Source organism: Lagopus muta, chromosome 4 (assembly GCF_023343835.1).
Source record: "Lagopus muta isolate bLagMut1 chromosome 4, bLagMut1 primary, whole genome shotgun sequence".
Classification (NCBI taxonomy): domain Eukaryota; kingdom Metazoa; phylum Chordata; class Aves; order Galliformes; family Phasianidae; genus Lagopus; species Lagopus muta.
Window position 1 is genome coordinate 10518704 of NC_064436.1, and position 25508 is coordinate 10544211.

The window sequence follows — 25508 nt, forward strand, 5'->3', positions numbered from 1 at the left end:
CAGTCCCTGATGCACGCTGCATATTCAGTAATGCATTTCAAGAAAAGCAAGTCAGACTTTCAGACATACCCTGTTAGAAACTTTCCCTGGGAATCATGCAGATATAGGTAGCACGTTTGAACTTTCAGGATTTTCTGCATCTCCACATCACACCTCCTCCTCTCCCGACTCCATTCCTCCCATAAATTACCAGAATTCCTCCCCTACCTAAAGGACACATGTGAGCTTAATAAGCAATTGCCACTTGTGTTCTGCCTCTTCATCCTGGTGGTCGGAAGGAATACTCAGTGCAGTGATTCATTTGGTAATGAGCAATTGAAAAAATTACCTTATCACCTTTCCTGATTGTTCTGACTTGCAGCTTGCTGATTGCTTTCTTTGCAGCATCTCCAAGCCGGCGCTGTAATACAAAATGTGCTCTTAATCAAAGAGTAGCTCTTCACGAAGAATTCATTTTTCCTCCTTAGATTTCTTAATAATCTCAAGTAACTGCATGTGAAACCAGACAATTCTGTATAAATGTGAACAGATGAGGTCAGTCATGATGTTATTCAGAATAAGTGCACAGTAGGTATTTTAGGCTTCTTGGTACCCCATGGCTGATGAAGCAAAGCTATGCTAATTCGGTTCCAGAGAGGACGGCACATGAGCCTCTTGTGATATTACACTATGGCAACTATACTATTTCAGTGAGTAGCAATGTACTTAACAAGTCTGCTGTTTTGGTATCCCACTTCTTTCCTCTCCTTTTTTTAATCACACTTACAAAAAATACATTTTTAAATGAGGCCTGGGCTGGTAAGCTTAATGAATGCTGGACTTAAGATCCAGGAGGTCTTTATTCTTACTTTGTTCCACGATCAATTCAAGATACTCAGCAAAATTTAAGTATTGCAATTGAGGTGATAATTTTTTCATCAAGACGAACACAAATTATCTTCACTGTTTTTTTTTTCTTTTTCGTTTTTTCTACTTCATAGAAGTATAAAAATGAGACAAAAGCACCTGCAACTTCTTACAGGTAAAACAATATATAGTCCGACAGAACATCATACTCATACCTAACAGTTTGCTTTTTCCTTTCCTTTCACTACAGTGACAATAAATTGCTTACCACGTGACATTTCTGTTCCCCCGTTTTTTCAAAACACTGTTACTGTGCTGGCTGGGCCAATGTTGCTCAAGATTAAAGCAACAGCTGATGCAAAACACCGTTCTCAAAAGCTGAAGATGGAGATGAGGCTAAGAATGATATGGGGCAGTTCCCACAATCGCAGCTCCATGGAGCTACTTCTGCAGGCTTCCGAGCTTGTGCCTGCATCAGCACTCCCAGGGCTCGGCTGCTCACTGTGCTAACGCAACAAGGAGACTGGGCAACAGACTCACAGGCTGGAAAGGTCTCAGAGAGGTCATGAGCTCCCACCCCCTCTTCAAGGCTGGGTCAACTTCAAAGTCAGACCTACGTCCAGTCAAGTTTTGACTATCTCCAGAAAGGGAGATTTCACAACCACTGTGGATAATTTGTTCCAGTGCTTCACTGCTCTCACAGCCATTTTTTTTTTGTTTTAAATCATTATTACAGAAGTAGGATTTCCCTAGCTACAATTTGTGACTATTATCCTTGTCCTTTCTCTGTGCATCTCTGAGAATAATCTGACACTGCCTTCCCTCCAAGCATGCACTGTGTCACCAGAGGCTGCAGGCAGAGCCCTCAGCCTCCTCCTCTCCCAGTTTACTAAATGAGATTGCCTCCACCTCTCCTCACTCGCTGCATCCCAGAACATACTGGCAACCCTCCTCTGGGCTCTCTTCAGTTTTTTCTTGCTTGTCTTGCACAGGATCACACAGCACACCTACTCCCACGACATCCTGTTAGTTTTATAACAATGCGTTCCAAGTTGCTACCCATAAATGACTTCAACTCATCTTCTCGCCCCCTTTTCCCACCTAGTTTCCAGCCATGTGCAGTTAGTTAGGCGGGAGATTTAGGAGCTCTGGTGACTCAGAAGACATTCAACTTCCAGAGCTGGGAATACTGCCTGTGCTGGAATTCTGAGGGCACGTCAATGGGAAGGGTTTCCAGCTGGAGGGGCGAGAGCTTGAAGCCAAAAATGGGAGGAAACTGAACGTTGCCTGTAAATTGAGACCTCATCACCACAGAGATATGATTAATAAATTATTACTTTGTTCTTTGGATTCAATTAAAACCACTATTTCATTTACAGGGTGAGTTTATTGGATTGGAAAGACATAGAATGCGCGTAATCCTGAAAGCAGCGAGCAATTTCAGGCCTGGCTAAAGAGATGAAAATGATCTTGGCTATCATATGAGATTTACATATGTGCTTCCCAGCACAGCTAATTATTACATGTGAGGGAGTTCCTTGTAGTTACATATCTTTCCTGTGGTACATTTTTCTCACAGTCTCCCTTCAATAAACAGATGTGACAAGAGCTGGAAGCATTTCTTGCCAGCTATTTGTTTCTTCAATGTAAATCAAAGACAGACTGATAACACAGAGCGAGACAAGAGCCATTGCACCCTGCTCCAGGAACTGCTTGTGATTCCTTTTTATCATTATTACTTAAACTAATGAAATGTTTCAGCTCCTTTTTTTTGCACATTCTTCAAGGGGACAGGACAAGATTAAAGACTCATGTACATCTTTGATCTGCTTGTTTTCGTGTTTGCTTTCTCTTGTCTATCTTAAATAGTCAAGTTCATGACTTAAACACAAATAAGATTTAATTTCTGAAAGAACTTGGAGCAAATTTGTACTTCCAAAGGATTCTTCTATTTGAACAAAAGGCATGCTATCACCAATCATTGTCCCTAGAAGATAAGAGGCATTACAATAGCTTAAGGGTTTAAAATGAAGCTTAGAGATTTATAATCATAAACCCCATTATCTCATTAGCAAGACTGCAACACTCGATACTGGACTGGAAGGAGTTAAGAGTATCAGACGCAGTGGTCTTGTGGAGATGATGCTACTATATAAAAAGAAAGGACAGTAGCATGGAAAGCATCACTCATCTGCTCCTGAGGAAGTAAATGACAGAAGACTGCTTCAAATACGATGCCTCTCTCCAATGGCCCAAAACTCTCACAAGAACTCATGACCACCTGTTTTCTTCCTCAGAGAATTGCCAGACCCTCCATACGCTGTCAGTTACACACTAAACTAGATTCTTCCCTGGATATTAATGCAGGACTTGCAGGTCCCGGTGGAATAACTGCCTGCTTTGGCTTTTGCCATCCTGCAAAAATTATGGTGCTCACTTGGTTTCAAAATGATTTCCCGTAAAACTTCTTAACAAGAAGCAAACTGGAAGAAACAACATGGAAGAAATCCTGACAACAGATGTGGAACACAAATACCTCCTGTTTGCTGTCTTCCTATCCCATGGCTCACAGACAACAGAAAGGGATCTCTGACCTCAGGAAGAAACACTACTGGTGAAATATGAACTGTGACACAATGATGTGATATTTTACTTTTTAGAACCTGTGTGCTGGCTACTACAAGGCTAAGACGGCAAGTCACAGTTTGCAGAATGACCTCCAGGAATTCACTTGTCACGTAATTCCAAACTGCTTTCAATTAGCTCTGCCACCTGATGCTGGTAGATACAAACAATTCCCACAGTCTTTCATGGACATTGTCAGAAATCTCATTTTCAGGAGGGCCTCAGGAACAAGCTGCCGAGGAAACGAAACAGGTTGACTACACTTGTCTTTCACAACATGATTTGCTTGATATCAAAAGAACATCACAGTGAGCATATCTACTTCCTGACCATTTTTTTTAAATGGTAAAAGAGAAATAAAACTTGGGACTTTCATGCATATGAATATTACTACCTACCTTCTACTTTCACACGTATCATACAGTCACCTGCACTAAAGACACTTTTAAAAGCTCAAAACGTTACAATCAAAATTGAAACGTAACCATGTTTTCTATGACTGTAGGAAACATGACTGTATCTGTAGATGACACCTATCTGCAGAAGTATAACCCCATAATGAAAGGCTATTTTAGGCTCCACTGCAGAAATTCCCAACTAACTTTACATTTATATGAATGGGCCTCAGCACGCGGTAGGAAGCCTTGCAGTCCTGGTTCTCCACTCAGCTAAATCAAGCACCTAACTGGTTCTCCCTTCTGGCACATGAACCTGGATTTTGCAGAGAGGGTGAAGGAGAATGATGGCTGAATATAGATGTATGTGGTATACGTCCAGGTTTCATTCCACTAAGGAGTAAGAGGAAAAATCCAGGAAATTCTTCAGACTTCCTATCTGCCTGTATAATTTGCCAGAGCTGTTTTAAGTTAGTTCTTCTTGGAATTACTGACTGAACAGCAACTTCAGCTGCGTACAAGATGGGAAGCAGAGCCACTGCATACAAAAGAGCAAGGAGGCAGAGGTGGTGATGAGTCTTGACAAAGAGATGCTCCCCATTTTGCAGGAAACCAAAACATAGTTACAGTCAGTTAGCTGAGAAGAGGTAAAATGAAGCGTGACCTAGGGATACTCTAAGTAATCAATGAAAGATATTCAGAAACCTTACTTTCCTATAATACAACTTTTTCTGCTGATCATGTATTACAATTGGTGATACAGCTAGAAAGATTATCACAGTTAAAATGGGAAAAGAAACAAACAGGGAAGGAATGCTCACCAGTATCCAAAGAACTAGGTTCGCAAGAAAGACTCCACAAAGGAGGGATCTCCAGAAAGAGAACCCTTCCCAACAGCAGTCAGCCCTTAAATGAGGTCTAGGAGAGGTGCAGCCAGGCTCCACCCCTTTCAGTCACACAGCTGAGTTGCTTTCACCTGCTCTCCCATGGCTGGCCCAATCCTTTCCCCAGGTGATCCATCAGTGGTTGAAGCCATGACTCAATAGTTGCCATACATCATATTTTGCAGTTGGCTAACTTTTCCCCTTTACTTAACACAGTATCCAAGCTACCAACTCAGAAGCTGGACTGCTGTCGGTAGCAGCCTCGCTGTCAGCCAGAGCTAAGAAAAGTATGCATAATGAAATTAGCAAAGAGGTAAGTGCAAGTTCTCCTTCAACTAAGAAAATACTGGCCCTTTTAAACTTTTATTTTAATAATGGGGGTTTTGAAATCATGCAGATGTCAAAACAAATTCAACCTCCTTTTTTACTGTTTTTAAAACCAAAACCTAATTAACGAGTCACAGCTTTTTGCACTTGAGCAGTCAGTGTGTAGGAAACTGGGTAGGAAACTGATGGCACAACTTTCCTTAAATAAGCTTGCTGGCTCTCTCTTCATCTGAAGCTCTGTTTATACAAACATCTCAACCTTACCCTTTGGATAAACTTCAACTAACAAACAGAAATAAAGCTCCCTTCTTAATGCTGGCCAGCAATGAAGGCGCTTACAACAAATAAGCACGATACCTTCATACAAACAAATTCAAACAAAGACAAATGCAAGCTAGAATGGCAAAAGCTTTTGAGACAAATGACAAAAGAAACGCATTCTAAACTATATCCCAAAAAGCGACAGAACACATTTCTCTTGAATATATCTGAATATCTAAGAACTTTGTGCTGCCATCTTCACGTTACAAGATAACATGCTCAAGTTTAAAAACAAACAAACAAAAACAACAAAACAAACAAACAAAAAAATTAGAGGAAGAAACCCTCATGAAAAAGGAAAGAGCAAATGAAGCTATTCTAACAGCTGCCTACATTTCTATACTCCATAACCAGAACTAAAAAAGTCACTAACAGAAATGGTTGAACGTTATCCAGATGCGTCACTGTTTCATAAGAAAAGATCAGTTAGGAGATTAAAAGACAGGCAAAATTGAGTGAAGAAAGTATGTAAAGAAATCCCAGTTTGTCCTGTAATTATAATTACAGCTTTGGGGAAGAAAAAAAAAGTAACAATTGCTTAGGAGGTCTTTTTTATTCTTTAAAATAAATAAATAAATAAAAAAAATTAGTATTAATAACAAAGTTATCAAAATCTCTGCACAGGATAATTGTTTGTGCACACATTAGTCTCATTTAAACTCTGGAAGGAAAAGACTAGAAAGGAAAAATGCTTGAACACATAGACTTGTACTTCCAAACTATGATGTATAACCTGAAGGGTGCTTCTTATTTTGCTGGGTTTCATGTTTATGTATATCTATTTACACTGCTAATCTGCCTGTATAATTACTTGATTGTAGGCACACTCAGGATATTCACATGCATAAATCAGGCACACATGTGCTTCAGCAGCCAAAGCACCTGAAAACTACCACAGCCGCTACAGCCATAGTGATTCTGCTGCCAGTGATGCTCACGTTCCAGCTGGGATAGTCTCATCTTTACTATTCAGAATTTCATGATCTATATTTAAAAGTAAAATATATTCTTTCTGTCTGTAAATACAGAGCAGAGCTCTCTATCTCTGAGGATGCCTGAGTTTCAGTGGGAGTGGTGAGGAATCCCTATATGTGAAGTTTATGTTTGAGCGCAGCACTACTTTCTTCTACAAAACAATTGTAAACAATCCCAGTTTATTTTTTCAGCAGAGCAAGCAAAGCAGTCTTCCTCCTGCTGGAACAGGAGTTTATTAAGGGTCCAAAACCATCTGTGAATTACAGAGCATTATTTTTCCTGCAGTAAAACGGTCATCTCCTTGGATTTCAGCATTGATAACATTTCCTACTGCACCGTTAAAATGAAACTTACAAGTTTCATTTTCACAGTTCTGCTGATGCCAACATAAGTTGGATCCAGTCAAGAAAAGATGAAATTTATCATCAATATCACTACTAATAGTCGTTGCTGAGCTACTATAAAGATTATAAAAGGGTGCTTTATAAACCTGAGGACCTCAGGACCTATCACCCATTCCTACACAACGCTGCTGGCTTCTCTCCAGCTCTATAGGTTTTGTGTTTCTTTCCGGGAGCGGCTGGACAAAATGCCAAAACCAAAGGTTTAATAATATGGGTGGCTATCACTACACCACTTACATGCTCAGTGATCACTGTCAAATGAACTGGAATGTCTTTTCCTTTAAAGGCCCTTCTGAAGAAGCATGAAAATGAAAACACTTCTTTTTAATCTCCTCACATGTTGTGAAGCCTTATTTCTCATATGTACTTCCACATTCCTCATTACATTTTAGTTACCATTTTGATCATAAGGGTATTTATTTGTATTCATTCCTCCATCCCTTGGCTATATGTAACAAACTAATCTTTTCACTAATACACATAATCATTCTTTCTGTCCGTTTCATGTGTGTTTTGCACAGAAAAAAAAATCCCACATCACACATACATTATATTCATTTGTTTTCCTTAATCCCATCTCTACTGACAGAATTCTTGACTTTCCCCATACACAGACATTTTTACATCCTCATTCTTTTCACTACTCATTATTAGATGTTGTGTTTGTTGTTTTTTCTGAACTACATATTTATTTTCCTCAAATTTTACTTCAAGCTTATTTAAAATTGAATCCCATGGAGATTATTTTTTTGGAAACCAAGACCCTTAGCACCACTAACTCACCTGATTCCTGTCCCTGGCATTTGCGTAGCGGAATCGCTGGATGTAATAGAAGACCAGCCATGCCAGTGAGATGATCATCAGCACAATGAAGGAGATGGAGACAAACACCACGGAGGTCCGGCTGACGTACTTCTGCAGGTTTCGTGTCCCAATAGTTATATACATCATCACAGTGATGTTCCTCTCCAGGAGGCTCACTATCTCTTTTCCTTTTGGTTCAGGAATCATTATTGCTACAACATCATCGAGGCCTGTCAAAGAGGAGAGAGAAAAGAAATTTTCATTGGAACAGCTGAATACAATGTGTGGTAAGGCAATAAAGCAAAAATAGTAACAAAAAGCTCCTCTTTCTCCTCCTGATTTTCATCAGGAGGTAAGCTGGGTGGCTGCGGTGAAGTTTTCAACCGGAACCAGTTACACAGTTTGTTCCTATAAAGCTGATCTGTGAGATCCATAAAACACATTTCATGGTTTGACAAACACAGACATCCAATTCTGCTGAGGCTTATCCAGCGGACTAGTGCTGTAACCACCACAGCAAGAGAGAGGTGTTGGAGCTAGCGTAATTCCCTCCAACACCCTATGCACTTATCATCGCCCATTTTGCACAGCCACAAAGCCCCACCAAGTTTCCACTAATACCAGAGGTGCTTCCAGTCACTGATTCCCACAAGGCTGGAGGGTGAACGCATCAAAGCGTTGTTCTTTTTGCTCCAGGCCAGGGATGGGAGAGAGCTGCGGGGACAACAGGATCTCCACACATAACTGCCCTATGCCACCAAGGCACTCTACAGCCTGAGCTCACCCAGGTGTTTAGAAGCCATACTCAGAGTCAGCAGCACCATTTCATTTCCTAAAAAATGTTACCGTAGGCCAGCTCAGCCCCTGACATAGTTTACAGCACATACTCCATAAGGGCATGTGTCAGCACACCCAATGTAGCAAAGGGGCTTCCATTGGGTAGTGTCTTCCTACTATCCTGTCAGCCCATCTGAAGCCACAGCTCTGTGAAATTAGGCCCTTTCATGACTCTGCATCATTTTTCCTTTATGCGCAGTGCTGGTTTTGTTTTATTTGTGTTACACGCTGCTGAAATTGTTTTACTTTCTTTTACATGCCGTCCGTACACAACAAATGAAAAAGTGAAATTGACTGGGATGAGGCAGCTTGTTAGAAGCTCTTCTAGCTCTTTGGATAAAAAGAACTCCTTTATGGTTAATATTAGGCATATTTTTCTTTCCCTTCATTAAACAAGTGTACACAGCTGAGCTATATTTTGCAGTGGTCAAATCCGGCATTATACTAAATAGCTAAGTACCAACAAGATGTACTTGAACACAGAAACACGCCAGATACAATAACATCTACACTGACCATGAACTGGAATTTAGAAAGGAAGGTACAGACTTGAAAGAAAGGGTTGAAGTCAGAGAGATGAAGTGGAGGTGAGTGCTTTGGCATTTCAGCTGAAATCCCAGGAGATCAGCTGGCATGCTGTAAACTCCATTGTCATCTGTATTTTGACTGTGGAAGGAAGGAAGACAAAAAGCCACCTACTGTGGGACACTCATAGACATGGCAAAAGATTGCCTACCAAAGCAGCAACCTGCAACCTCACAAACAGCCACAGAGTACCCACAGCAAGAACAAAACAACAACAACAAAAAATTCCACAGTTGAAAAAACTGAAATTAATTTCATCAATTTCTCTCAAAAGCGACCGTTCTGACCTCCTCGCTTGTCCAAACAGCCATCTAACATCATCTGCACTGTGATGTAGGATGTGGTGTGGAAGACGTTACTTGAAAGTCTATGCTAATGGGAGGAACAGATGCAAATATTTTCAGTAAGAAAATACAGGTAGCACCTTAACTGTTAAGATTATCCTTAACCTCAAATGTCTCTTAAGACATGCTTTAACATCTTTACTATGTCTACTTCATCTCAACAGAGCTCAGTGTGTTTCTGTAGAAATATATGTGATGGACAATGGCTATACATGACACACTGCACATTAAGAATCATATTCAATTAATAATGGGATTAATATACCTATAATAACAAGGATTTCACGGTAACATCCTACCTTCTTTCTTTAGTTGCAAAGACAGACAAAAATTCTGATCTCCTGGATAAATCTGATCTCATTCCCGCTCTTCAGCACCTGCCCTTGCTGATCAAACTACAGTGCAGCTTTCAGTCTTAGATTTGCTATGGAAGCATCATGAAGTGATGCTCCATTGATAAGAGTGGAACCACACACATACCTTCTCTTCCTCATCCTTCCATCTCATTGCTAGGATGATCTACTGCCACCTCTGGCCTATGGCCTTTCACTTTACAAAACAAAATACTAACTATATATTGCCATGGACATATGCTAAACAAAGCTGTGTTCAGAAATGCAAAGTCAGAAGACAGCTATTTGCAAGAGACAGGCGGCTGCTTTTATTTGTTCAAACAATATATTCAAATTGTAAGCTATCTGGTTATTTTCTTGGAAAACACTACAGCTTGTAATGCAGCATTCTTGGAAAAAAAAAATCCAACAAAACATATCAGCAACAAATAATAAGCAGGAAGATTCTTTTTAGCACTTCATTAAGTTCATGATAATTTCTCCAAGGCCTTATAGAAAGGGCTATTTGGTCAATCAAGCTATTTTTTTTTTTTTTTAATCTCAAATACATCTAATATTGGAAAAAAAAAAAAACAATTGCCAAGTGTGTATTTTCCCTTCCTCCCACACATCACAATATTATCAGTGTTTCAGTATCTAATGGCATGTGGGAAGCTCATACACATATAGGAAAACTATACATATTCTAGAAGAAAAATAACGTAAGGAACCATCAATCATAGAGATAATTTCTATGCTCAAATACACACTTGTTCAACAGACTTCAGAAAAAGAAGAACTATCTGGCAATATGTACTGATGCTTCTCTTGTGAGTTAGATGCTAACAATGCCTTTCATTACATCCACAATGGCATCTGCACTTTGTGGCACTCTTGTTACCTAACACATTTCTTTTCTTTTTCTGGCCAAGATTAATGCAGACTTTGACATGATTTTTTAAATAGCTGTCAGGATGAATCAGAGATTCATAAATCAGAGGTATTCAGGCTGCAGTGAATGGATTTTCTCTTCTTCAGCTTAGGAAACACTTAACATATCAACGTTCTCTCCTTATATGCCAGTAACAAAGCAAGCAAAGGTAGAACTTACAGGCACTCGTGATGTTTCAACTCCCTTCAGTTTGCTGAAGAATATTTACCTCACCAAGTATTTCTGAGTGGAGAACACACGCTGCTGATCCACAGGCAGCGATTCTGCGCTCTGCATTCTCTGCTATTATGTAGCTCTGCCAACAGGGCCAAGCTTTGCTGGCTCCAGAGGGGCAATACTGCAACACTCTGTACAGGCTCAGCTTGGCTCCCAGTCACAGGGTAACCCTGTGGCTAATCCATCAGTGGCAGAACAGTCCAACCAAGCTGCGTCTGCTTTGTTCACTTAAAAAGAGTTGTTCTGGAAATAATTCTGAATCACCCAGGCACTGTTCCATCCTGCATGGGTCATCCTGAACTCTCCCTCACCCCAGCCTGCAGGAAAAGGAGTAACATTTTGCCACTGTCCAAGGACTGGAGGAACTGTGGAGGGAGGGAGGTGGATGTAAAGAGCCTGCAGTGAGCTTCAGCTCTCCTCTGCCTCCTGCACGAGGTGATGCTCAGCAAAGCAGCAATAACGTCAGAGAACATTTTCAATGGTGAGATACGCACTTAAGAAAAATACCTGGGAGAGCCTCTCCAAACCTTCCTCCTCCCCAACAGCACTTGGCTGTGAGCTACATTTCAGCTGGGATGTTTTCCACACCAAGCTGCAAACTTCTTCAAGTGTAACAATCTGTCCCGTGGCGACACAGGAAAACAAAGACTTAGGTTCTGTAACCGATGGCTTTTGTAGCCCTTACAACTCAATTAATAAAGAGATTTTATGAGAAGAAGATGTATGTAACATTTTCCACCTTGTAAACAGGCTTTGGCGACAACCCTATGATGTTTCTTGATTCTGCTTTGGGAGCTGTGGAATTACATCAAAAATGGTCCTCTGTTCCCTTAATTAACAAGCAGGTCCAGCAGTGGGGGGCTGCTTCTTTACTGCTTTGTCAGTTTCTGACTGAGGCTCTGACAAGTGGTACGTTTCTGATACATCTTAGAAGATTTACTTCATGCTTGGCAACTGCCAGAAGTCAGAGAAATAATTAAATGAATTACTTGAATAGAATTCTAATTTGGGAGGTATATAGCTCTTCTCCAAGATGTCCTATCAAAATGTCCATACGGATTTCTCTTAAGTTGCACATCAAAATCAGCTACTAAACTATTTCCCTCCACAGATTCTGTAACAGAAAACTCAGATATAATCTTAGAGTTCAGAAATTGCCTTAATGCAACATTGCTCATAACCTGATCTGTGTTGGGAGTCGAGGAAAAGACACCCCACAGAATGGTGCAAGAGCCTAAGCAATTCTTCCTTTACACCTTCAAGAAACAGTTTCGTCATTAGGAATCTATTTCAGTAACTACCACCTATTATGAGCCAGTGAGACAAATGCAGATCTAAACAATTTGACAGCCTGCAAGAGCCCAGCTCAGATCATAGCGTTCTGGATTCCCCACGCAGCAAAAGCCAATTCAGCAGTTGTGCTTCCAACAAGCTCAGCAGCCTGGGCTCTGCACAAGCACTGGCTGTGCTGCCACTCATGTGGCTGCTCTGCTGTTACACCCCTGCTGCTGCCTGCATCTGTGCAAATGGATTTCACAATGCAATCTAGATTATGTGTTTAAAGCAAATTTGGAGCAAAGCACGGACTTCAGGATATATTGTTTCTTTTTCTCTCTAGAACAGTTGCTCAGCTGGGAAGTAACTATCAAAGAGGAAGAAAAGGAATTCACGCTTATGGTGCCATACCTGTGATTGTCCAAGACTGTCTAACCAAGACTGGTGTGCTGGGCTATTCACAAGATAGGAGCTTATTCACAAGATAGGAGCTTTTGCTACAGACTTTGTTCTCTCTGAAAATACTACTGCTTACTGCTTGGTTCCTTTACAATGAAATTACGTGGGAAATAGTATATATGTTAATCAGATGGTATTTCAACTGAATGTTAATACTGTATAAATCGTTCTAATATTTCACAGTTGCATCAAGAGAAACATCTTAAAGAGCACCTGATGAGAGCTGAATCTTAGATCTGTTCTTTATGACAGAATTATAAATCGACCAGCATATCAGCTTATCTCTGTTTTCTTTTCCCTTTAGCTGTAAGCATAGGCTTAAATTACATTTTTGCGAGATCAAAAATTACTTTGGGAAATCAAAGCAATATTTTAGGCAAACTTTTTTCTGAGTTTCAATTATTTCAGAAAAGTAGCAATGTAAATATCACTTAAATGAAGTCTTGGAATTTTACATATACCAACTGTGAAGAATTATCTGAGTAAAATCATAACATCGTGCAGAAACTCTCCTTTTTGGGGTATTTGCAGCACAGGTCTCAAATTGAAGCGCCAGTAAATGAGACTAGAGGCAAAAACTGGCAAAGAGCAACATAAAGTAAGTAACAGTAATACAGAGTTGATATATATCTTAGGTGAAATGACCACAGATTGAGATCTACAACCTCCTGCATAGAACTATCTTTGTGCCAGAGGACTTCTCTAGTCCACCAATTTCTAATGAGGCTTCATAACAGTTATAGGCAAATATAGGTGCTTCAAGGTTATTCAGTAAGGCTCCTCACCAAAAACTCTTAAAGAAAAAAGTCACCTAGCCACCTCTGAATAAAATGTTTTTTTCGCATGAAAAAAAACAAGAGGTTAAAATCAGGACCTTTGTGCTGCAAAACAGAAAGCTACCAAATAACAGAAGATACCCAGGAACCACCAATCAATAGAGGGTGGGAAAGCAGGACTCAACATTCACCCTGCTTATATTATTTTTCCATTTAAATTTTTTATTATTAATTTTAATTCATTAAAATTCCCACATTAACTCCCCAGTTAGGTTTTTGTTCCCCAACTGTTTTTGTTGCACTGGTTTTCTATTTATTTATGTTACCACACATTGGCCCACAGGTTAGACAGACCTTTAGTCTTAAGTGGCAGACTTGCTTTTATGTTAACTGGGCACTGATATTTGCATCTGCTCAGGACAGAAGTAAAATTAAGTGAGGTTTTGACAGCAAAACTACAAGGGCAAAGTCAGAGCTCTAATGAAGCCAAGAGGCCTCACCGCACAGCAGTGGGGAAGGCGCACCTGCTTCTGTGGCTTACAATAGACAAGAGAAGGGCTTGGGCTGAGATAGTTGGTGCCTCTTGTACCCAAAACCCAGCTAGGGTCAGAGCCAGGGGAAAGGGTGTGTTCTAGGTGCAGAGGCTCTCACCTGGCAATGAGAGCAGGCTGCAGAGCAGGGTAGGATGCATGAAACTTCACCCATTGCTTGCTGCCTGCCAGGAAAGGAGGGCAGGAGCATAGCCCTGTGTCCTCACTGCTGCTACAATGCAGAGCCAAGCCCATCCTAGGGAGCACAGCCAGAGGAGAAAAACACATAGAGGAAGGCCAGAAACAAGGACAGTGTGGCAGCGCATAACTCCATCTCCATGGGTAGCAGGGTGCATAGGCACGTGAGTTTTCATAGTATGCTCTTTTCCGTATTATTCCAGAGTCCTTGCTTTGCAATGACGTGGGTTTTTTCATCTCCTCCCATCCCCGTTTCCACTTTGCTTTCCTACATTTTGCTTTTTTTCCTATATCACTTTGCTTTACTATAACTCTTTCCTATATCTCGCAGAGTGATATTTTCTTCAGCTTACCCTCTGCTTCATTTCCCCCTTACTCTTGGCACTCCTAAGGCCCTCCTTGGTCCTTTGCTCATCTTCCAAAACACTGAGCTGTAAATAAGGTCTCCTTAAAAGGCAAGTGCAGCGTCTGATGGAAAGAGGAGTGACACCTTTTCCCCATAGCCATTCCTTTTCCGTATTATAAAAGAAGGAAACTCTTCCATGCAAACACTTATTATTTTTTTCCTCAGACAATCTTACTGTCACAAATCATTTCTCTCTGCAGAAGTACAAATATCTAATAGGACAGTTAAAGAAAAAACCCTACTGATGTTAATGAGTGGCTGCAGTATTTAAATAACTGATACTGAAGTTTTTTCTTTGGTCCTGAGGTGAACAACAATAACCTCCAGCTGAGATATTCTCGGTTCATTTCTTCTGATGCTGAAACCAGGAGAGGCAAGATGCTTCTGGCTGTGATCTTCTCAGCAAAAAGCAGTCTCGGCCACTTTTTATTACAGTTGAGGGAGAAAGAAATTTCTGTTCATGTTTTTGTAATCAGCTCTGATCTTGTCAAGGCTGTAAGAGCTCAGAATGTATTGACTTCCTCTAATTTTATGCAGAAACTGCAGCAAAGGAAAAGAAGTAAACAGCTATAAAACTTACAAAATCCAGCTCGGCATGATAGCTGCATTTGTCCTGGGCTTCCTTCCCATAGATTCAGCTCATCAGTCTGCTGAACTAACCAACACTAATGAATCAGCGTGTTGTTATTTATTCACATTTAATTACAGGAAAAAAAAGGGTGGTTCTCTGAGAGCTTTCCCCAGACCCCAGCCCAAACCAAGGCACAAGCTTTAATGTTTTCTTATCATAGCCAAGGAAGTGCTTAACTATAATCCCTAATCATTTGTTCTGAAGACATCTCTGGAAATTCCCTTTGTTATCTAAACAAGATTTGATGACACGTGCCACTTGCTGTAAGTTCTCTGTTCTTGAACCTGCCTTTGCATTTTTTTTTTCATGTACAAGGTGACCAGAGAGAATCCTTCAGGCAGATCTTACAGCTAGGATAGCCTTAGGCTCCAACTCATAGCAAAACATGCCATAGCGATAACCTTCTCGGGGCTGGGGCAACACACACCCACTACCTAAGCAGAAGCCGCCTCGCTATCTGTAGTGGAATTATGCCAAAAGAAAATATGTCTTAAATAGCATCTGAAGTAGCTGCGATAGAGAGCAGTCCAAACACAAGCCAGTTCCAGTGCCTGGCGCTGCTAGAGCAGTATAAACACATTTTCATTTACAAATGGGGAAGCTCAAGCAAACGTGTTGAATGACTTTACAAAGGGTCACTGAAGATAAGTGCACGGCATCTAAATCCCAGCCTCTGTGAAGCAAAGATGAATCAGCAGAATGGCTGGGGCTACCCACATTCTCCCAGGGCTCAGCACAGCCCTGTGTCTGCCCCAGCTGCCCTCTCCTCCTGGCAGATCGTCCTGCATGAGGACATGCACACAGCTTGTCACAGCACCTTGCATTATGCCCTCCTCCCTTCAAACTACAGATCCTTTCTCAGGTACGTCTGTACCTGGGGTAACTGGGACATTTGCACTGAATGGAAGAGAAAAATGAGGTCAGTAGGTAACACCAAAACAATAAGGGGAGGTTTGCAGTGCCTCCCACAATGTACTACCCAGGGATGTGCCAGCAGCTGGGAGCAGTGAAAGCCAACACAAAGCACGGCTTCCCACTGCAAATGCACAGTCAGCCCACAGCCAGCTGCAGTACACACCTGGAATTCCTCCTTGCAAACTTGAGCCCCATGCCTTGACAAGACCCGAACACGTATGAAATGCAGGTACACAAAGAGCTGTGGAGTAATCAGAGATAAAAACAGGGGAAGCAAATAAACGGTGCTGGAAGTAACAGGAGCTGCTGTTTGCATAATTGATTAACCTATATGGAATTATGTCCTGCTAATACAGTTCAGTTCTGTCTGTGTTTTGTAAAGTTTGCGAGCAAAGAGCATTGAAAACACATAGGAAATTGGGAAATAACCATGAGACTATACACAGAAAAAAAATATAGTCATTACCACGCACATTAATCAACAGCTTTTCATCTACATTTAGAGACAGAAGCAGTGAGCTTTTGGTGTTGCAACAACTCCTGCTTGTTTACTCATGAAATCAGATGCTAAAAAAAATACTAGTGCCATATGCAAAATAAATAGCATTCAAATGTGGTGAGTAAAATATTATTAGGAACTTTCCAAAGAATGAAAATGAGGAAAAGAGAAAGAGACGGGGAGAGGAACAGGGAGAAACATGTAAAAAATCTAACTTCAGCTGAAGCCCCCAAGTTCTAAAACCATGTTTCAAGCACTTCTAGCACAGCTGGAAATATCTTTCAAGACCATGAGGTTTCATCTGCAATTCGAGCTGAAAACTGTTAATTATAGAAATTAGATGGGGACCAGGAAAGGTTTTTTTTAATCACTGGTTCTCATCACTGGTCCTACGTCTGGGACAGCATCAATTCCCAGCAGAAGTCCAGGCATTTCAAAGGCTCCCAGGGTCTTGCAGCCCTCTGATACCTTCTCCACCTCTCACTGCAGTATCTGGGTGCAGCTGATTAAACCAGAGCTCTGGCTGAAGGTCATCCTCCTTGGTATCCAAATTAGCAAGCAGGGACAGCTCAAGAGTGCTGTAGCTTTCCCATGACCTTCTCAGCCTGACTTTCACACTGAACCAATGACCAAGCGCTGTGGCTTGGAGAAAAGGTGATATAGCAACATTGCTGCTGGGAGAGGGGAAACTATGCACATCCTCCACTTGCACCATCAATCTGCCACTTGAAGTAGCTTTACAGACACCTGATTTTCTCCAGAGAAGAGATAACTTCCTAAAAGAGGCCCTCAGACTCCTTTGCCTACTAATCCAACACAGAAAATCCCCAAACCGAATGATTCAGTGTGTTTTTGAGCAATGCTGCTGGGTGTATTCCAGTGCAAGTGAGCTCTAATCAGCTGGGTGAGAAACAGGTTCAGAGCAGCAATCCTAAAACTCTCTGGAATTGCTACAGGGGATTTCCTCCTTCTTATCTCAGAGAAAACTTGGGCAGAAGTGTGAAAGCATCCGTTACCTGTATTGCTCTGTGCTGGGGGGATGGGAGTAGAAACGACTGACAGGAACAGTGAAAGGAAACGTAGTGGTAGAAAGAAAGTGGTGGAGACTAACTGCAAACGTGAAATAAAAGGACAACCAAACCGAATGTCAGGCAAAGGGCCAGGAACACTTAGGCAGAGTGAAATGAGAAATAAGCTAAATCTGAGGGGAAGTACTGTCGACACATTGTCAAAGCCTCCAGAAATTGCTGTACATCCCTCAGCGTCACTGGATTTTTATGGGAGTTTTGTAGACCTCTATGATAGCAGTCCTTAGTCATTTCTTTGAGTCCTGTCTTGCTCAATCATTCTTCATACCTTTGAACATACTTTTCCATATAGGGGATGGATAGGTTTGATTAACAGTGGCATGTTTGCCAGCACTTTTTCTAGTTGCTGCCATCTTAAAGAATAAGACTGAAGAAAAGGTCTTTAGTCATTATGCTCAGCGTTAAGTCGCAGCCACAAGCTTGAGCCTTCATCTTTGTCACCTCACGTTAGCATCACAGGGATGATCGATGCCACAAGTCTTTGTACCTCCCACAAAGGCAGCAGTCTAACTTTCATGTAGAATTAGCTTTTGTTCATTCTTAATCAGTGATAACAAATCATTCAGAAAACTACGAAGAACTGCTGAAGTCTCCTCAGTTCATGTAACCTTTCCATGTACTGCTTTCCAACTGATGGAGAAAGATGCACTCCTGGGGGCTCAGTAAGAGCCACACGTCTGACCTGCAGAGTGTCCTTTTTTGAGAGCAAGTTGAGGGAAGCAGGACAGGCAGGGCACCAGGAGCCATCCGCTGCACATTAATAAAGGCAAACCTCTCTACCTATGCTGTGCTCTGTTGAATCTTAGCAGTTCCCTGTGCTGCTGTGACCTTAGACACTTTCCAGCTCACCAGCTACCATGCATTGCTGAAATGGCAACTCGTGTATTTTTTAACTCTCCCATCAGATCTGAACACCCAACAGAAGTTGAAAAACCCCTCAGAGAGTTAGTTCAGTGTTACCATGTGGGAAGATCCTGCATTGATGCCATGGGTGGCACCATCACTAGAGACTGGCTAGGTTAAATTGGAATAAAACGGGAGGTGGGAACTCAAGGTGCTTAGTACCTCGAAGGAGACTTCAGAAGTGCCAGCTGCAAGTCCCCCATGTCAGCAGATGCCAGCAGCATGTCTTCCAGGTCTGTAGACAATGGGAAAGAAATCACCTTGGGTGTACTGAATGGCGCTGAGCAAAGGAAAGAAAGGAGGAAAAACGTGCAAGGCTATGTCAGCTGCCTCCTTCAACATGTCATTCAACCCAAGCACTGGACCCACCCAGTTACATCTCTAACCTCTGGCTGTTTATAAGCTGTAAAAAAACCCAAACAAACAACAACAAAAAACCAACAAAAAACAAACGTCTGCAAATTCTGGAATTAAGCAAACACCGCAAAATAGAGAGGGATGCGTCTTATTTTGCTTTACATCAGATATAAACAAGGATAATAAAGCCTGTCTTGTTTTTGCTGAAGAGTTCTTGTTTGCTCAAGAACTTTGTGAAGGAAACCTTCACAGCAGTGGGACTGCAGAATCTTTGAGCTGTCCTTTTCAGGTGCAAGAGTTAAAGGACCCTTACAACAAGGGACCTGTTTCATATACTGAAATCAGAAAGATCAAACTAATGAAAATAAGACAAAAATCATGGAAAAATGTATGATTCAGCTTGAAAAAAACTCATATCCTTTCTCACAAAATCAATTTTTATCTCATTAGTCTCTCTAATACCACTAGTTTTGCATTTCTCCAGCTGTCCATACAATCTCTTAGGTAAACAACACTTAAAATGTCTAATGTAAGAAGGAAAAAAAAAAAAAAAAAAAAAGATAAATGTTAAGTCGTAGGCCTTTCCTGCATTATAACAGGCATAAGCTCAAACAAAATTGGATTTTGAATCAATGAAGTTAAATTCTCTATGCTGGGGCAAAGCAGTTTAGAACCCTTTTTAAGGGCACCAACTTCCAAGCATGCAAGAATACAATAAAACTTCCCGAGACTCTTCACAGATCAGGGAGAAGATCCGGCAAATGAGAACTTCGATTTTTAACTACGATATTAGGGTTTCTAAAGGCATAATTCAAGTAAGAGGTTGGGTTTATGCGACAAAAAAAGAATAACAGAAAAAGAGATGTAACTGAGAACAACTGAAGCAAAATTCAGAACAAGTCACCCAAAACTACTGGTGGCAAGGGGGATATATGCTTCAACGAATTCCTGGATACATATGTATATATTTACTTTGTTGTTGTTGCTTGGTTGGTTGTTTTTTCCCAACCCGACTAAGCTGTATTGGTGTTGTTAATAATCTCCTGACTGATTCAACTGCCAGCTCTGTAGTTTGACCTAGGGCTGATTTAACCGTGTCTGATGTCTAACTCAACAACCAGCCTGAGCCCTGCCCCCCACAGCAGAACATCTGGCAGCTGCCGAATTCTCCATGTACCACTGCATCTGCCAAGCTCTCTATGCCAGTCTTCAGCTACACTGGTGAGTTCAGCTGAGCTGCCTAGTGCCAGAGATTTGTTTTTCTGCATTTGACTCTGTCTAGAAATGATTGTTTGATTCCAGCAAAAGGTGGGATGTTATTCCCTGCAGCAGTAACACCGTAGCCTTCTCCAGCAGCTGTAATGCAGTAAGTAAATATCATCAGCTTAGAGAGGGGCAACTTGTTTAAGTCACAGAGAAACTCAATAGCAGAGCTGTATCTGTTTTTCCAGCTCACTCATTCAAGTCTGCAAGCTCCCTGCCTGTTTTCACTAAAGCACAGTTCCCTCTGCAACCCTGCTGCTAATGACTCGCACTGCAAAATAAGGAATGTTTTCTGATACGTTACTTCTTGCACTTAGTGTAACTCCCCAAACATACCTAGTAATGCTCCTGAGGATAACCCAGCCCAACCACAAACCACAATACAGCCTGTTTCTCATACGAAACAGCACAACAAAGCAGACTGGCTGCAGAGGAAAGCTGCCATAGTTCACCTGAGTCTGGGCCCTGAGGCAATACACAGACCCTGCACTTTCCTACGAGCAAGGTGGTGCTTCGAGGAACCAGGAGCCAGGCTGTGCAAACCAACAGGAGAAGGGGGAAAAGAAATAAAAAGAGAAAAAAAAAAAGAAAGAGACTCAAATCTGGGCAGCAGTTAGTCTGACTGTACAGCCAAGCAAACGAAAAAGCACCACACTGGGACAGAGTTCAAGGGTAGCCTTATGGCAAAAAAGTATGAGCCTGGGATTTATAAACAGGAAATAGTGAGCAGAAGCAGAGGCACTGAAAGTAAAATCAGAATAACGCAACTGTTTACAGCTGCAGGGAAAGCATCTCAGGGAGGCCCATATGCAGATCTCTGCTTGTTGAAAACAGGACCAGAAGAGGACTTGACTGTATTTATGCACGAACATATCTCTATATATGTACACGTCCCCGGAAAATAATGGCTAGTAACAGAGGCCTTGTCAATCTGGAAAAAAAGGTTTAGGTAGAACCAACGGCTGGAATCCTACGGTAAAGTTTTCAAATCATAAATAAATAAATAAAAATTCAACTGTGAGTGTGATTAAAAAGGGGGGAATGGATTTATTTATTTACTGAGCATGTCCTTTGGGATGAATTACATATTCAGCTAGTACAGGAAAAATTCACCGAAACAGATAAGATTAAAAAAATCTAAACATTCCTTTATGATTTTTCAAATGCGCCCTCCAGCTTCATAAAAATCACAGAATCATAAAGAGGCTCGGGTTGGAAGGGACCCCAAAGATCATCAAGTTCCAACCCCACTGCCACAAGCAGGGCCACCGCTTCTCAAAAGCCCGAAAACCTCAGGGTGATAAACTTAACAGGTTTAATTTCAAACATGTCCAAAGTTTGACAAAACATGAACATTACTGAGTTTCTTTCCATGTGGACAAATGTCCAGCTAACTCTTCAGCAAGGACTTGCATTCAGTTCAGTTGCCAGTATCTGCTATCAGAACTGTAACCCTGAGTGCTTTGGGACTTAGAGCAATCCAAGTGCTGAAATGAGGCTGTTCGATGGGAAGTTCAAGATCACCAGACATTGCCATTCATACAGAGCAGTCTCACTAGAGAATTCCTCATAGAGCTGGGCTTCCTTGGCTCTGAGAACAAGACCGGCGAGGTACTACAAGCAGCACACTACAAAACATACTGTCTTTCATGCAGAGATGTTCCAGCTTCAGCACAGAGCAGAAATCCTGAGTCAAAGCAAGAAACAAAACAAACAAAAACAGACGGAAAAGAGGAAAATTTCCAGAACTGAAATACAGCAGAAGTGTTTTTTCAGGCTTGAACTTGACCAATGAACTGTATGAACTGAGGAATAGTTGGCAGTGGTAACCAAACCTCAAGCTTGGCAAGATAAACCCAGCTTTAGCTAAAACTACACATCAAGCCTGGAAATGTTTGGAATATGCAGATCTTCTAACAGCAGGAAAATATATATATATATATATCCTTGATAGCATGTAAAAAGTCTGATGCTTTGGAAAAAAATATTTATGCTTCTATAGAGGCAGAATGTTTCTCTCCTGATCTCAGATGGAATAAGTTGCACGAATGCTTTCTAATACAACACAGAGAAACAATTATGCATTAGAAACTTATGCCTATCAAATTCATGTGGAGCTTGGATACACAGCTTCTTTTAAAAATCTTTATAATGCACACCTTGCAGTGGTAGCAATATAAACATCTCAAAAGCATACTTGTAATATATGGAAAGCAAATGCCTTATAAACCCCATCTTCCAACTTAAAGCCAAGCAGGGAAATTATGTATTACCATTCAGAAGTCATTAACCTTTTCTTCGTAAATCCAGTTCTTCCCACAATGAAATCAAAGTTAAATCTTTCACTGGTTTATCATGATGCAGGATCAGAGCCTTAGTATGTAAAGCTAATTGTGTCAGCTCTACTGAATGAAAGAAAGAACATACCACTAGTGAGAAAAAGCTGACTATTTTTATTTATACACTGCCTTTTAGACAACAGGCTTTAAGAGAGTGGCTTACAGGACTTATTTTCCTAGCACAGGATATGAGCAGTTCCTATCGATTATGTATGGAAGTTACAGACATCCTGGGGAAAGGGAACAGGGCCCCAAATGTCCTGGCAGGTGTAAGAGAAAGATTTTTCTTAACGTGCTACAGCATTTCTAGCATTTTGCAGCTTGTCATTTTCAGCAAAGTAGAACTTCAGTCTTCATGAAACGCCATTTTAAACAGCAGCCAGAGGCACTGGCAGATATGTACCCTGGCTAAAACAACTCCACAAGCTCATTTCAGGGATGCTATTCCCTCAGGGTTACTTAGAAGAAATTCTAATTATTGAAAAACAGTTCCTCTTATAGACAAAGATATTCCTCTTCTGCTCAACGGATCCTTTTTCCACTGTCAAATGCACGTAGGCATGATGAGAAGGAAAAGGTTATAGATCTGATGTGCTTTTCAGATATCACACCTCTATTTTTCTCCACAGGCGCCATTATTTTTATGTCACTGTTACCAAACCCTATAGAGATGTATGTTTCGTAATTGAATGATACAGAGAAATTAATCTTTCTTATTCTAACATGGAGTGCTTCCTAGCCTTTCAAGTATTGGAAAACTTGAAAATTGGAAATGCAGACTGAGGAAAATGTACAGTTCAAATCAAGCTGAGAGAGCTATCTGAGCACATTACAATGGCCATGCAGGATATAGACACAACTGCATAGTTTTGCTTATATATGCTACATTAAGCAAGGAAAATCTTGTGCTTCTAAAAAGTGCTACTTACAACATTAGGGTAGTTAACAGTCATTTCATTCAGGGAAAATACAAGCCAGTGGTTTTATTTCAGGCAGTCTTTTTGCCAAGAGTTTTAGTGTATTTCTCCTGGCATTATATTTATTCATCTGTGTTCTTAAGACACTCACAGAAAGGTTGAAAACAAAATAAAGAAATAAAGCAGCATTACCTGCTCCGCAGGGAGGTGCTCTGCGTTCATCAGGCAGTTGTTGTATTCTCCCTATCTACTTTCCAGGGAGCAGTCTGGTTTCAAGAGAAGAGTCACCATCACACAGATGCAAGGCCTACATCTCACGTCACACTTGAAAAGACCTAGGATTCTCAAAGAGCATAGACTTTTTGTCTGTACTTGACCTAAAACAAAGCTCTGCAGTAATCCTCTGGTCCTAGCAAAAAATTCAGCGTTATTCTGACACTGAACGTAGAAGGCTCAAAAATAGGGGCCTGGGACTTTTGACATGCACAACGTCAGTGCAAAGCAGGCAGAACTGATGGTCACCTGGTTGCAAGCAAAGACATAAATACAATAGAAGACAAGGAGCATGCAGTTTTCTTTCACCAAAGCTACACCTGCATCAGGCGCTCACAGAAAGGGAAAACTATTTCCTGAGAGACCATGGTACCAAAGGATGGTAATTCTGAGAATACAGTGATGTAAAACTGGCTGTATTATGCATGCATTCAATAATAACGCAACTGTCTTCATGCTCAAGAGTTTTAATCTCTGTATCACGAGACATGAACACTGTTACAAGATTTCTGATTCTGCTCTGCTCACATTCAGGATGGTTTTAAAGCAGCACATCAATTACCTAATTCTTATCAGTGTTTTGGAGCTCTTAGTATTTAGGGCAGTGCCTCACACTTATGCCTTGCTTATGTTAAAGTCAAGTTTGATTAAATCCCCCCTCACTTCTTTTTTTTTTTTTTTTTTTTTTTGTTTCTGTGCACCCAGTCTTGAAGCAATTCAAGGACAGCAATTCAGCAAATTCAATGTTATTTATCAAATGAAGGAAGCTCAGAAATAAAAGAGGGAAATACCAAAGCTTTAAAGGAATTTAGTCAATAAGCAATGCTCTTTGCACAAAGCTACAATTCATACAAAAATTTCCCAAAGAGGATGAGTTTGACAGTCTCAGAGATTGGCATATTAACAGTCAACATGTATAGACACATCTACTCCAAAAATACACTCCAAACATAAAAACCTGGACAGCCACTCCCAGAAGTTGGAATAGAAAGAAGAAAAAGACCTCAAATTCAATTCAAGTTTTCTCCAACCCAGAATTTTGATAATCAACTATTTAACATTGTTTTAACACAAGATTGAAATAATGAAGAAGTACATTAATAAAGAATTCAGATTTATAAGTAAATTTTTCAGACTTCCTCTCCCCCCTGCTGATGGACAATTGTTTTGTTGTATGTAGCACTGTCAGGTTACTAAAAACATAAGATGGAGGACCACGGATATGGAGCAATGGTTTCAGACAGTTGTCACAATTGCAAACAAAATGAACCTAACTCAGTAAGAGTCGTGCCTTTTGAATGTTCTAGTCTGTTGTGAGAAGCATTTAAGTCAATACAGAAAAGGCACTGATGAGGAAGAACACACTTGAATAAAAAAAACAAACCCAAGTTAGCATTCTGTATGAGCAACAGTTACAGTCACTCCTGCCTTAAAAATGCAGAGAGATGGCCTAAATGGCTTTTCAAGGTCCCTTTCAATGCTATTTTTGCATGATTCTCAGCTACTGCATTGTCGCACTTACAGGCATCATTGTAGTTCCTAAAAATATTCATATTCAGCTGGTATGTACTTGCAAAAAAAGGAAAAAAAAAAAAGAAAACAGAAAAGACAACTATAGAAACAACGCATTTCACCTGAAACCCTTTCACAGATCAGTTGCTTGTGAGTTTTATCTCAAAACCTGAATATGGCAGCTTAAATCTTAGAAGACAAGAAAAACACAGATAAGTTAAATCTACTACTCTAAATGTTGGATGCCTCAGGATGGATGAATCCATCCCCAGAAACAGAAGTAAAGGGGTGCTCAACTGTGATCCTACTGAAATTAAGGA

At 40.8% G+C, this 25508-nt stretch overlaps 1 protein-coding gene across 1 annotated transcript in view; it reads right to left on the bottom strand.

Annotated features, from left to right (window-relative positions):
• The window catches only part of RNF150 (ring finger protein 150), a 119230-nt gene that overhangs the window by 44054 nt on the left and 49668 nt on the right, over nucleotides 1–25508 (bottom strand). Inside the window, exons 2-3 of the mRNA XM_048941081.1 lie at nucleotides 7561–7811; nucleotides 329–400 (exon numbers count right to left, since the gene is read on the bottom strand). Coding sequence (XP_048797038.1) covers nucleotides 329–400; nucleotides 7561–7811 — 323 coding nt within the window. The remainder of the gene's footprint in view (nucleotides 1–328; nucleotides 401–7560; nucleotides 7812–25508) is intronic.